General features: G+C 39.8%; 1 protein-coding gene across 3 annotated transcripts in view; it reads right to left on the bottom strand.

Annotated features, from left to right (window-relative positions):
* Positions 1-8,398: 8,398 nt before the first annotated feature.
* Positions 8,399-14,476, bottom strand: part of KIAA1210 (KIAA1210 ortholog) — a 37,296-nt gene continuing 31,218 nt past the window's right edge. For all 3 annotated transcript variants that reach the window (XM_021548351.3, XM_077786517.1, XM_077786518.1), the window contains 3 exons: positions 14,250-14,386; positions 13,276-13,375; positions 8,399-10,553 (listed from right to left, as the gene is read on the bottom strand). In XM_021548351.3, coding sequence (XP_021404026.2) covers positions 10,381-10,553; positions 13,276-13,375; positions 14,250-14,386 — 410 coding nt within the window. In that variant the 3' untranslated portion in view covers positions 8,399-10,380. The remainder of the gene's footprint in view (positions 10,554-13,275; positions 13,376-14,249; positions 14,387-14,476) is intronic.

Below are 14,476 nucleotides of genomic sequence, written 5' to 3' on the forward strand. Positions count from 1 at the left end.
TATGGTCCCATGTTTCTATCCTAATGCACCTGTTCCTCTTAAGGTACAATCCCTCCATGTCTTAATACCTTCATTCTTCACATTGTTCAGAATAGCAGAGTAGTCTAAACTGTATTTAAGCTATCAAAGGAATAAAATTTCTAAGTTAAAACATGTATAAAAATGCCTTTTCCATCAGCAACTGAGACTCAGCCACACTATTTAGCTGATTTCACTACACTGATCACTTTTGTCTTCAGGCTAAACATTGTTTCTTCAAACTGAAGATGAAAACTACAATTAAATATAGGCCACAGATGTTCAGAATGCAGAAGACAAAAATATAGGTTTCATAACTCGGTAGTTATGCAACCAGTTGCTTTTCACATATAAAAATGAACATTTAATTTTATGATCTTATTTACCCTTAATCTAAACACAAATAAGCCTGTAAGGAGTCCTTAAAATTGTGAGACTTAAAGGAAGATGTTTTTGATCTATTTTAATCTTTGATTATACTTTGCTCAAGACATCAATTATTTTCTGATTTAACTTTGGGTTCCTAAATATTCAGACATCCAGTTCTCCACTGCATTAATGAGACACCTAAATAACTTTGAGGATTTCAGTCTTAATTTTGTCACTTATCTGTCAAAGGCTAGATTGTTTTAAAATTATGTCTATTATATATAGATGTTATTTACCTTACCTACTGCATTTTACTTAAAGTATCTACCCTGATAGTCAAAGTCCTCTCTGGGACTGGCTGCGTGACACCCTGCAGCAGTGAAACCTCCAACTAGTAGAGCACAGTCACACATGCAAGAGACAAATTTTTTATAGCAGCTGAATCTAGACTATGGAATTGAATCCTGTAGCAGATAAAAATGATCAGGGGAATAAGCACTTTCTGTGCTTATATAAAATCCTTTTTTCCAACTTAGCTTCCCTCTAGTAAATCACATATATTAATTCTCTCGCACAGAAATAAAGCAGCAAACAAAACATGTTTGGTAAGTGGAGACAATGTATAAATGAGAGAATGTTCTCCTTACAAATATTTATACTTTTAGCCTGGGTTTATACAGAACTTCACTTACAATATGGTCCTGCGTGTCCATCTTCTCTGAGAAGTTTTGAACAAGGTGGCTGACTTTTAGGCATTTTTTTTAATATTTCTACCACCTCCTTTCCAATTTCAGCCTGCCAGCCAATCACCCAACATGCAGGTGCACACAGAGAGAACATGGTGAACTTCCAGGTGGCTCTGGACTATCTGCAAGGTGGAGTGGAGAATACAAGGGACAGGGAACAACTAGGTCAGAAATATGGAAGAGAAGATACACAACTCTATATGAGAGAAAACTTCTCCAGTGTCAGTATTCACAGAATTGATTTCTTAATTATTCAGAAGATGCTTGAATATTTGAGCAGTATGAGTTCCCAGAATGAGAAATACAAACTGAGCCTTGCCAGGTATTTCACAAGTTTTTTAAACTAAGGCCAAAAAGCACAATATTAATAATAATAACAACCAAAAGCAGAACAGAACGACAACAGGTATGCCCAGAGTCAATTAAGACACTCATTCCCACTAGAAGGGATGTTTTGTGATCAGCAAGACAGGCTTTGTAGATATGTCAATCTGTATTTTACATTAGCGTGGATATGCAGAACTAGTAAGCTTTTATTTTTAAGCCAAATAAGTTTAATTTAGACACAACCCAGAGCCACACAATGCCATTTTTGCAGCATAATTGCACTCTGAAGAATGCAAATCAGACAAACTAAGAGTCTGAGATTTCTTAGAATAAAGTCTATGTAAACATCTAGAAGAGCTCTTGACCCTTTCGCAATGTCTGAGGAACTGGAAAGCTACACAAACAAAACACTTAATAAATCTGAATTACAGCTGCTGGTAAAAAGCCCTAATGTATGTGTCTGCTCACTCTGGGTCCCCAGAGCCTTGCAAAGGCAGAATCAGCTGTTCCCAAGCCCTGAAGAAAACCTTCATTAATCTTTTCTAGGAATCTGACCCGGGTCGGTTGGGTCTGTCAGGTTCAGCCAAGCTGCACGAGTCACGTCACACGAGTCAAGAATAGACTTTTACTGCTAACTTGGAGAGAGAGAGACAGAGACATGGTTGTTTTAAAGACCCTATAATAGCCAGTCTGGATCTGGCAGGCCAGTTCCTCTCCACAGCACAAAGCAAGCTTCTCACAGTTTCTAAATGAAGCACAAAGTCCTTAATGCAGTTACTAAATGAGAAGTGGCATCTCAGTGGGCTGCCTCAGTGGATTAATTTTAAATGCATAATTCAATATAGACCCACATAAACCTTTATGAATAGAAATAGAGGTTATATAAGCATGTTCTTACAGCATATATTGCAAATTTAAAGGCCAGTTTGAGTATAAATCAACTCTATCTTTTATTAATATGTTCACCTTCCCATTGGTTCATTTCTCCAGCAAATGTGCTAATCAGATTATTTCCTCAGTCATACATTGAGATGCCTAAAATAAAAACAGCATTTCATTGCCAGAAACCAACTTTTTTCCTCAATCCTTGAAGAAAAGTTTACACTGGGTTTATTCTGTGGAGGCAGTTTGCATCAGTGGTAGCTCAGCAAAGGCACTGAAGGTGAAACCATCATTTCACACTGGTCAAAGTCAGCCATCCACAAGCCCTGCAGGTCTCACAAAACCTTGTCTCACCAGAACATAAAGAATGCTGGACAAGCTTCCATAGCAAACCAGTGCTAGAAGGCAAATTTTCAGAACATATTCCACAAAATAGGTATCAGGCAAGAGTGGAGTGGGATATCCTGTAGAAAACAGGCAAAACCTCTGTGTCTACTCCCTGCCTTCTGTGGAGCCAAAACACACACACTCTTCTGGGAAACCAGAATGGAAACCTGCTTCCTATTTTCAGCCCTTCCTACCTAGAGAAAATTTGCCTCCAAACATAGGCCTGCATTAGACACAGGCACTTCACCGCTTCTGTGACAATAAATGGTCACAGGTCATTCAGTTTAGCTCTCATTTCTGTGCTTTAAGCACACAGCTGTTAACTCATCAAAGACTTCAGAAAGCAAAAAGAAACTAAGACCTACCCCAAAACTATTTTTCATGCTGTAGACAGACTGTTTCCCATAAATTGATTTCTTTCAATGCACATCACTGCACTACAAAGAATAAAGGGGGAGCAAAGAGTTAGTTTGATGATTCCAGAAGTACAGACAGTCATCTTTTTAGCCAGGAATTAATACTGCCTTCAAGCAAGGTAAATCCCTAGCCCAGAGAATGCCACTTTAGCAAAACTGATTAGCAGCCTCACCAGTTAAAAAATATGTCCAAAGCATTAATACAATTTATTATTAAGCATAATAAGATTAATTAGAGTCAGAACGTCAGGTTTAGGCTATTAGTAGAAATATTTATGATTATGTGTTGGTAGTAGCAGCTATTCTGCTATTAGGCTGTATATTAATAGAGTGACTCCAAAAATAACACTGTTTATAAGAACAAGAAAATTGTATGGGTTTAAAAACAAAAACAATCCTCCAAATATCTCCATGCTCTGAGAGTTCAAATCCAAACTCGGACCAGAGCATCTCTACATTACAGTTCCACAACACACAGAACCAAAACCTCAACCTGGCTGTGGTCAGCCTGTGAAATCTCCCACCCTGGGACAGCTCAGGGGAAGGAATATCTGAAGTGACAGACAACATAAGTTATATTCACTCACTTCCTGTGAATTCCAGTGACTTTGGCAAAGTTGCAAAGGAGGCTGTTGCTGTATGTAAACTTAAGGAAGTCAAAGAAGCCAACAAAACAGTATTTCTAGTAAGAGACTAGAACTGATAATTACAAGTCAAGGTTTGAAAGGGCTACCTAGGAAACACAGATATATATTCAACCATTTTTATGCTGTAGGCTATCAGGCAATGTGAATTTGGGGCAATTTCCCTCAATTTCAACATAGTTCTGGCATAGCTAGGAGAAGACTTGACCTCAAGTTGTTTACTGGGATTTATTTTTGAGCAATGCAGAAACAGAAAGGCCCAATTATAATCTTATTTAGACCAAACTAATTCCATTGGCTTTAGCAGATTTGTTCCTGTCTGACAGAGCTGTTCCTCAGATCTGAAAGAAAGCCCGAAGTGCCACTTAACACTGAAATTCTTGTTGTTATTCTACATTTCTTTGGAAAATTGCATAAAGACCATTGCTGTTCAGGTCACTCCCTAAAATAAAAAATCTTTACTGCAGTACTGTGGTTATAGGCCCATACTGTTAATAAAAACAAATGCAAAGTCTAGGTTTTTATCTTATTCCATCCTTTTCTTATGGATTTCACCTTTGAAGGCAGTAGGTCAAAAGTGAGAGTATACAGACACACTGTCCTCACTAACTGATTTTTAGGGCATTAGACTGAGCACAGCCCCGGAATCCCACCAACCTGGTTACCAGGCTTGGATTCCAGGAGTAAGTGGTAAGACCCAAATTTCTCCCACCCAAGTATGGTTGTACTCTAGATTGCAACATTACACTTTGTCACATCAGCCCATAGCATATCAGCTCCTGAGTTACATAGTTTGAATTTGCATTACATGGTTTGCTATTAAAGAAATAACACACTTTCCTGAAAGCTTTTGTTACACTTCACTTAAACATCTCTTAAAAGGGGCCTAATCCAGTATGTCCAGTGAAGAGCAGGACCAGACCCACAATCTCCCTTTGGACAGGCCCCACAGGTCAGTCCAAGCCTCAGCCCACACCAAACCATGATTTGCAGAATTTGGGCTTTAGTAGCAAGTAATGCTCTGAAATTATTAAATAAATAGCAAATAAGAACTGATATTGATTTTTCTAGCATTTTACACACAATTATTTTGTGATTATTCTACCACAGTATGTACATCTCACAGCCAAAGCTCTTATTTTATAAACAATGCAAAGTAAGGAGACAGTTATTTTTTTATAGGGATCATAACACTAAGGATGCTTATGTAATAAATTGTTCTGTCAAGGTGGAAGAAAAACCTCCACAAAAAAAGGTTCTGTTCTGATTTCATGCAACTACAGATGAGGTCACTCATCTTTGGGCAGAACTCCCTTTATGAATTAAATGCAGTACTAAAACATATATTTATTCTTCCTCTTTGAAATATGTATGACTCAGGATCCAAACTGAGTAAATGCCTCTTGTGCTTAAAACACAGCTCAAGTTTAACGTAGATATATCCTAATTTGTACATCCAGCCGTGACAGAAATGTCACTTTATTTACTCCCATATGAATAAAACATATTTCTACAGCTCACCAAGTCCAGTGAAGTTATTTCACCCCACAGGCACAAGTGGTGAATTTGCACCTTTGGGGTGCAAGTCACCCCTGCATGCTGCTCAGTGAGTGTCACTTTACCCCCTGCCCGCGTCACCGGTGACGCAGACGTTGGGCACAGCCCGAGTGCCACCCGCCAGGAGCCAACCAGCAATGTCCCCTCCTGCTCTGTCAGCTCCCAGCACTGCCAGGACACCATCGGGGGAGGCTGCTGCTTGGAATTCCAACTCTATGGAAACACAACACAGCCTCAGGACTTCGACCTTATGCCATACATTGCTGCAGTTGTTACGGTGAACTTATTGTGTAACTTGGAAGAAGTTAGCTCAATGCCACACAAACATATTCCTAAGTAATGTGGAAAGGATCTAATTTTAAAGTGGTTAATCCCACCCTTCTGTATTGGAAAAATACCTGTAAATCAAAGCTAATTTGGAGTCAGAATGGTATAATAGAGAAAATGCAATAGAGTATTAGTTTAACCACATAGATTAGGGTGAACTTTGAACACGGGTTGCCAGTATTGACAGGTGATCTTGCATTTGTCAGCTTTTCATCCATATTCCATAAAATAGGACTGACTACAAAACAGGATAAGTAAAAATTGGGTTTGATCCCCCAAGTGAAAAGAAAGAATGCTTAGAGAGGGAAGTGATATATTCTGAGGCAGAGAGAAGAAAGGCTGGAATGAGGCTTCCAGGTACCAAACAACCTTTTCCATGTAGGTTATTTATGTCAATCAATCTCTTCCTCTGTATTTCTATTTCTACATCATACAAAATTATATAAATTAAATTATATAAATTAAATACTCCATGCTTCACCCATTTCCATACCTGCTTCTTGTTTAGTGACTAACTTGGCTTACAGATCAGTCCAAGACTTGACAGTTAATAATCCTGTTTAGATAATCTGCCTCTAGATTCTTCTTCTTTGAACTGCCTCTAAAAAATAAACAGCTATTAAAATAGCTTATTTTTAAATCACTCCTAGCACAATGAGAATAAAAATAGCATCTCACATTTTCCATAGTCAATAATCTGCCCCTCTAGTCAGTGGAAGCTGCTAAAGTTTGGCTTAGCTCACTCCTGAGAAGTTGCATTTTTAATGCACAGATCATACAGCAATTCCTTTTAAAATGCTGCTGTGCTGTGGACTTGATCAGCAGCTCACAACAGGTTTTGATTTGCAGGGCAGTCATGGTTCTCACCTACTTAATGTGGTTCACAGCAACGAGGTCTGGTATTCCTTAGTGCAGAGAGAAGTACAAGAAAAACCACTTTTTAAAGATTGCTTTCAGTGCCCTTCCTTAGATTTAGATCAATTCCACTGTGGAAGAGTAATTTGAATTGCAGCTTCTTACTTCTAAGGCTTTCATTTCTCAAGCTGAACTTTCACTCATCATCAAGCCATGCTCCTTCAACTACCCAGCTGGAAATACCTGAGTAACCTTTTTGGGCAGATTAACGGGCTTGTGTTCCAAAACCAGAATTACAGTTTATTTGATATGCCTACTTCCATAAAAGACATAAAAAGCTGTTTGCAATGACAAAGGTTTCAGTGAACATCTGCACCAAGAACTATCCCAGGCTGTAGCCTGTAACAACTATTGATGCTTTGGGTGCAGTATTTCCTGGCAACATAGAGGAGACAGAATTCTGTAGCATAGCAAGCAAATCAAGGTCAGAATCTTAAACAGATACTCAGATTCCCCAAGGGGTTCCACATCATCATTATTAATATTTTGGTGATGACTGATGTGACAAATTTGCCAAATCTTATAACCAGGATAAATCTCTAGCAGAATTGTAGGTAGGCTATCAAACACGGGAGGAAAAGACAAAGAGAAAGGTTTGGCCTTTTTTTAGGCTGCTGATCACATCTCTCATTACCTGTATCCTTCAGATCTATCCTCTTCCAGGAGCAGTTCTAAAGGACAGAGTACACTCACAGGCTGATGTCTTTCCTGTATTGATCTGAAAAGCACTTAGGAGAGCAGGTGGCACACACTCAGGAACTGCAGCTTTTCTGAGCTGAGAATTTCTACTGTAATACTTCAAAATCAATTACATCTTTTCTTTCAGACAACAGCCCTTAAGAAGACATACCATAATACATTTGAAGGGTCCTCTCTATCCCAACTTCTACACGAGAAGGCTGGATGGAGTTCAGCGCTTTCCTCGCATGCACTGAAATCCTGCGCTGCGCTGCTCGGGGATGCGGCAGCACCCTCTGCTGTCACACGGAGCCGGGTCAGGCACAGGGAATTCAGGCACAGCTTCTGCATCCTGCACCACGCGTTCCGAGCCACAGAACCTCCCCGTGACATTCTGCAACGAGCTCCGCACTTCAACACAGCTCATTGTCAAAGCTAGTGATTGCCTCTTGAAAAGAATCACCCAAAATGAGCTTATTATATTAGTTGTTTTTACTCACTGAACACTTAAAAATTACACTAGAACAGGAAATCAAAACCATGCTAATAGTTACCAACTTCTGTAAATGCAACAATAAATCACTGATCTTTCAACATTTATCTAATATTCCCACTTCCAACCTCCTGTGATTACACGACACTCAGTTTTGATGTTTTCTGTACACACTTTTTGTTCTGTTAGCTGCAGAGACATGAAAACATTAACTGCAGAAATCCAGAATGCAAGACAATTTCAAATGTACATCACACGATTCTCTAGTGCTTTCCTTCTTTGTTAAAGCACTCCAAAAATCTCCTAGAGCAGCTTCTTTGAACACACACAAAAAGTCTTTTCAAGGCTTCCTAGGATCTTGAGTGCCTGCCTTCAAACCAACCCTTCACTGAAGGAGCAACACCTCCAGAGCAACAGGAGAGCCATCAGCAGCCTCATGATGTTTTAAACTTAGATTTAGAAAAGTTCCTTCACCTGACCAGCTGTGTTGATCAGTCTTAAGTTACAAAAAATGACCCCAAAACAAAATCTATGCAGTTTATCCATGTACAGAGTCAATTTTGACCAAAGACCTGTTTTTATTTCTTCCTGAATGAATGATGGCCATCCATCCCTCTTCCCAGAAATGATGTCATCATCACTGGCAACAGCATTTAATAAACCAAACAGGGGAATGGAATACAAAAGGGGATCCTTCAAGATAAGGATTACAAAAACATATATACATACCAAACATAAAAGACAGGAACAATATTAAGACCAAAAGAAAAACACAGGGAAAGAGATTATATTATCCATTGCAGTACTTTGGGTGAAGAATCATAATCCACATTAACAGCATGAGAAGAGAGTTTGCTAAATATAGAAAGGTCTGTATTTTACACAGGGTTGGTAAGCTTCTGGTGGGATGACAACTGTACAAAACTCCAGGAATCAAAGCTGAGTAAATTATTTTACATTACACTCAAAAGTTTCAGAGAAATACAAACGTTTCAGTTCTTTGTAAGGAAATATATGCTTCCTAAAGCAGAGAAAAAGAAGTTACAAAACAGGCATTGATTACCAAGCCACTCCTTGTTTCCTTACCAAGTGAAACTCCTACTCTTTCTGGTGTTAACCCAGAATAAATAGTATCTATAGATTCTGAGCCTTTCTGGGCAAGTAAGTTTTCACCTTTATTTAAAAAATCACAGTCTAGCTCCTAGTTAATACTGTTTTCAAATTGCAAAATCTACATGTTAAATTCAGGCCAAAACTGGAAGATTAAAGTCTCGCTTGAGCTGATCTGAAACCAATTTTCTTTGGTTTGCAGTTAATCCTATCAATAGATAATATTTTCCTTTAAAAATTGCTAACAACTTTCCAGCTAAAAAACAGTCAATCAGCCTTCAAATTTTGCACTGACTGTAAACAAAAACTACATAAACGTGCAATTCTGCAAGAACTGGAAGGACTAGTAAGTGCCCCTGTCTCTTAAGCCACCAGCATAATTTCACAAAGCTCATTTTTCAAATATCTGTATCCTTCAAAGTCAATAGCAAAACTTTTGTGAGTTTAAGTGAATGCAAGGCCAGGCCCTGAGAGAATAATCCTGCTCCAGCTGCACATTCTCAGACTGATCTTGAGTTAATGATTAAAGACTGATGAGCCAAGAAGGAAAGCAGATGCCCCTTTTATGACTAACATTACATACCATTGACTAAATATATATCCTTATGAACATGGAGAGTGGCATTTCTTGAAAAGAAGATGCCACTTTCTAAAGAGCAAGTTCTCACCCCAACACACTCTTCAAGAGAGACAGTTGGCTGAGGAATCTCACAAAAAAATCACTATTTGCCATAATTAAAGAAAGGAAGGATTTTTTTTTTAATAGAATGTTTAATTTACCCAGATTTCTAAAAGTACAACTAAAAGCAGACATGTGCTACAGTGTGGTGGTTTTCCAGTGCATGGGAGAGAGCTGGTGTGCAGCTCTGGGGCATTCCAGTGGGTATCTGTGAGCAAAGCACAGGAGCAACAGCACTGAGACTTCCCACAAAAGCCAGAACCACTCCAGCTCACAACGTGCTTGGACCTTACAGCTATCACAGAACACATCATGAACAGCCTGAAGCAGAGCCAGGCTGCCCATGGTAGAGCTCTAGAAAAGGAGTGTGATGACATCAATGTCCATGACTCACAGTGCGTCAGTGCCCAGCATTGTGAATATTTCAAAGCACACGTTCATTTCTTAGCTCAAAGCCAAACCATACCAAATACAGTGCAGTCTTTTTAAAAGAATAAGTTTCTTTAAAAGAAACTTTAAAGACATATTTTGCTAGAGAAATGTTTCAATAGCCTGAAGCATGTCTTTTTAGAACATCATCACCAGATGTGTAAGCATATAAAAATGAATCAAATTTTCCTAATGTCTGGTAGTAGGAAAATGCTCAGCTTCCTAATACATCAGATTAAGCCCACAATGGCATTTCTTCATTATGTCTTTCTATACAACAGTCTGATCAAAAGTTTTTAAGGCTCTTATTTCTCAAAAGAAAAAAAATGGTCACAGTAAAGAAGGGATTAAATGGAGTTAACACAGCTATTGGCAATGCAAAGAAGGATGGTCATGTCGTTTGCTATTGTACGATCTGGGGCATTTCACTCCATGCTTTGGCTTTCTTCTTGGCCAGGGACAGCCAGGGTGGTTCAGCAGGACTGCAGGGTGTCATTGCCAGGTTAGAGGAGAGCCTTGCTTCCCTTTCAGCAGCAGGAACCACAGATGCTTCTTGAGAAACTGGCCCAACTTTACCTGCCCACGAGAGGATACACATCACTCATTAGAAGTCTAGAGATATGTTCTTCTCTCAAAAGACACTGTTTTACAGCCCAAAATGCTTGTGACTCACCAATAAGACAAAGGAATTATTAATTGGCTATTGCTGGCACTCTCTGGTCCAGCTACAGCAATGGTGAGAACCAGCCATGGCAACAGGAAAATTGATACTAAACAGTGAGTAATGTGCCCATAAAAAAAAATTGGCTCCCCAGTCCAAACAGCAAGTGTCTAAACCCAAATAAATGAAGGACTTTTTCAAAATTCTTCAAGCATGTGAAGACTATAGCCCCAGTTATTTGTCTAATTCAGATTCTTGGTTAATTAATCTCTTAATTTTTCAAATTCTTGATTTCTATTAAACTGCACAGCAAGGAGTTCCACAGGCCAGTTTTGCTCTGTGAGAGCAAGAAAAACAAAGCATAAGACTTCTGAGTATTTAGGAAAACAGAAACAAAATAGCTGAAGGATAAAGATTACCCCAGGCTTGCTGTGGAGTTAAAAGTTTATGTTTTCCAATACTGAGAAGACTTAAAGATTTTTTTAGTCTTCATTGCCAACACAAATATTGCTCCAGCAATATCATTAAATACCAGGTAGGAATCAAACCACTGCTTTATGTACTTTCACTTGTAAACTATGATGGTAGGATTTTTGATGGTTCCTCTTGATGCAACCTAACAGACAACTGTCATAGTCACAAAGGATGTAGAAACACAGATAATGCTTCTTTGATGGCTTTGAGTTCCTATTTAGCAAAGGCCTGCTCCTTTCACGTTGTCTGAAATTTTTCAATGGCCTAAGCCATGTTAAGTAAAAGAATCTTTATCTTGCTTTCACTGAAATCAATGGAAAATGTCCATCAGCTCTTTGAGCAGAGCTGAAGTAATTCCCTATTTTCACACAGAAGGTCTCTGGTCTTTTAAAAGTTCTGGCTGGTTGATAGTTCTTGCAGGAGGCAAACTGTGCTTAGGAATGCTGGAGGTAGGATACTGTCCATTAAACAGGCTGCAGCTCATACAAGAAATTTTCTGAAGTATCTAAGACAAGGTAGGAATTCAGGTGTTACTGAAATTTTGATTTTGAAAATCATTTCCCCATACTGGGAGAGAACCTTCTTTGTAATAAGCACAACAATCCAAATAAATAACTCCTCTGGATATTAACTTTACATCCTTTCCACCACCAGCATTTTCAAGTAGACAAAATCCTGGTTGTGCTAATGGGAACCAAATCAGAGAACTTGTAATTCTGCTGTAAGCACCACAAAGACTGCAAGTTCTAGTAAACAAGTAGCAGAGCAATTTCTGAAGCTCTGAATTTTGACCAAAGACTGCTGGGCTTCCAAGGTTAGGATGATGCAATATATAGAAATCCAGTCAGCCTTTCAAAGGAAGACCTCTGGCCTGTTTGTTTCATCTCTCACTTTGCACCTAAAACCAAGACAAGGCAGGCCTGTAGCAGAATCCTTTTTAAAAGGTGTGGCATTTCAATCTCACACACAAAATTAGCTGCAACCAACGTCAGAGCTTCTGTGTTGGTGCAAAAACGCTGAGCCAGTCACCTGCTGTGGCAAGGGAGAAAGCTAATTTTGTAGGACCTGTAGATTCAGCAATGGTTAACAGCTCTAGCAAGAACTACTACAGGGAGCAGCACGAAGGTACTGCCAAATATCTCCAGTACAACAGCTCTGGGTGCTGCTGGATTACACAGGGAAAGAAAGGGGCCAGGGGCATGGGCTCTTTCCAGACAGCATCTCTTACTCTGCCAGCCACAGGAGTCTGCAATGGAAAAGCCACAGGTGTGGCACAGTGCTGCATCTCTTACCTACTTAGGCAGGATTTGCAATCCATGGCTCCCAGTGTGCTTTTACAGCTGAAGGACTGTACCCAGCTGCAGCGTGTGGCTGAGGTTTGGCACCTCTCTGAGCACGCAGGGAGGGAGAAGCTGCAGCCCAGCAGAAGCCTTGGAAGAGCTAATGTGAGTCACCAAGTGAGTCACACTCTTCCCCTGCATCTTTAATATAAAGAAACAGAGCCAAGTGCTCAGGAGAGGGGCCATCCAGCCTCTGTATTCACCTGAGGGTGAACCTGACTCTACATAAATTATTCCTGATACATTTTTATCTATCCAACACTCCAGCCATGGAAACTGCACACTCTCCATATGCAAGCCACGCTCTTCTGCACCTCACTGCTCCTATTGTTAGAAAGTATTTCCTAACATCTAAGCTAGACATCCCCTGGTGCATTTTAAGTTCATGCTGGCCATAAAGAGTAGTCTTTATGGCAGAAAGTTTAGTTGTCTTTTCTAGACTAAACAACTCCACTCCTATCAGCATTTCCTGACTGACTGGAGATCTAGAAGACCTGACCTTTTTTGCTGCTCTCTTCTGGACACTCTCCAACTTCAACTTCTATTCTTTAGTACTCATCTTGACCAGTAATAAATCACCAGACTGTTTATATGCCATTTCATGAACTGGCAGTGGAGATAAGAGTTCCTCACTTGTTTTCTCTGCTGAGCAAACAAGCCATTATGTTGACTTATACAAAAAACATGGTCTGAATAGGCCTTATATAAAGTGTGCTTTACAAAAATGTGTGATTACAAAAATCATGTCTCTCTTCCCCCATCCCCTGCCACCCACACCACTCACTGGTGCAAATTGTAGCCTCTATATAAAGAAAAAGAATACCTGCTGCTGCAGACACACTGGCCTTGGTTTGTGTTTTCTTGTCCTGAGAGATGGAAGGCATGTTCTTCTTCAGAGGGCCCTCACTAGCACACACCTCTGGCTGCAGCATGAGGAGAGAAGAAAAGAATGCAACTGACTGCCAGCCATGGGTATTGTAAATGCAGGTGATCCCAATGGGAAGAAATTATGATGTCTGACTCAATTCGGAAGGCTGAATGATTTCTTTCTTATAACTATAGCTAAAATACATTAATATACTATATAAAAGGAAGATACTAAAACTACATACTAAATTTTCTGACTCTAACTCTCCCACAACTCATGACCCTCTCTCAAGTCCAGCCATAGCTGGGTTGGATTGGCCATGAGGCTCAAACAATCCTCACCAGAATCCAGTCAAGCACTCACTCCAGGTAAACAATTCTCCAAACACATTCCACATAGGAAAAACAAGGAGCAGCAATAGAAATTGTTTTCTCTTTCATTTCTCTCTGTGCACCTCTATGAAAAATCCTGAGAGGGAGAGAAATGTGCTTGCCACACATGGGCACTGATAAAGCTCACCCTGCACCTCTCACGCTTGCCTCTGGAAATCCAGCAAAAGCCAGGCAAGGATGTTTGGGAACAGCCTGTTGGAGGGAGGTAAAAAGCAGTGAGGAAGCCAATGCAGCTCAAAGCAGCTACATAAATAAGTTCTGGGAAATAAGAAAGCTCTGAAAAGGTTCAGGTTTGAGCAGTGCAAAGGAGCATACAGGAAAATCCAGCTGTGAAATGAATCAGTGACAGTGCAGTCACAGGCATTTGCTCCCTTGCATCACTTGTCTGTCTCAGTGTTTTAGAGGCCAGGCATGTAAAGCTCTCTTTGAAAAGTGCTCACAACACACCTCCCATGAAGACAATATTGAACAGTCTGCAGAAGCACCCAGGTGACCTGGGGCAGGATTCACACCCATGAACATTACTTGGTACTCTACCTCCCCTTGATCCACTTTGTGTTCATCTTTATGTTCTTTGGCAAGAGGATGGTCCTGGAAACCCTTTTGTTTCAGCTTTGCCACAGAGACCCAAGCTGGTTCAGGGGAAGCAGTTTCCAAATATGGAGAGACTTTTTCTACAAAAGAAGTATTTTTGAAGTAAAGAAGGTATTTAGGTCAAGTCAGCCTAAAGCTAGTGCTTCACATTTTAAATCCTTCAGCATCTG

This window comes from Lonchura striata, chromosome 14 (assembly GCF_046129695.1).
Source record: "Lonchura striata isolate bLonStr1 chromosome 14, bLonStr1.mat, whole genome shotgun sequence".
NCBI classification, from domain to species: Eukaryota; Metazoa; Chordata; class Aves; order Passeriformes; family Estrildidae; genus Lonchura; species Lonchura striata.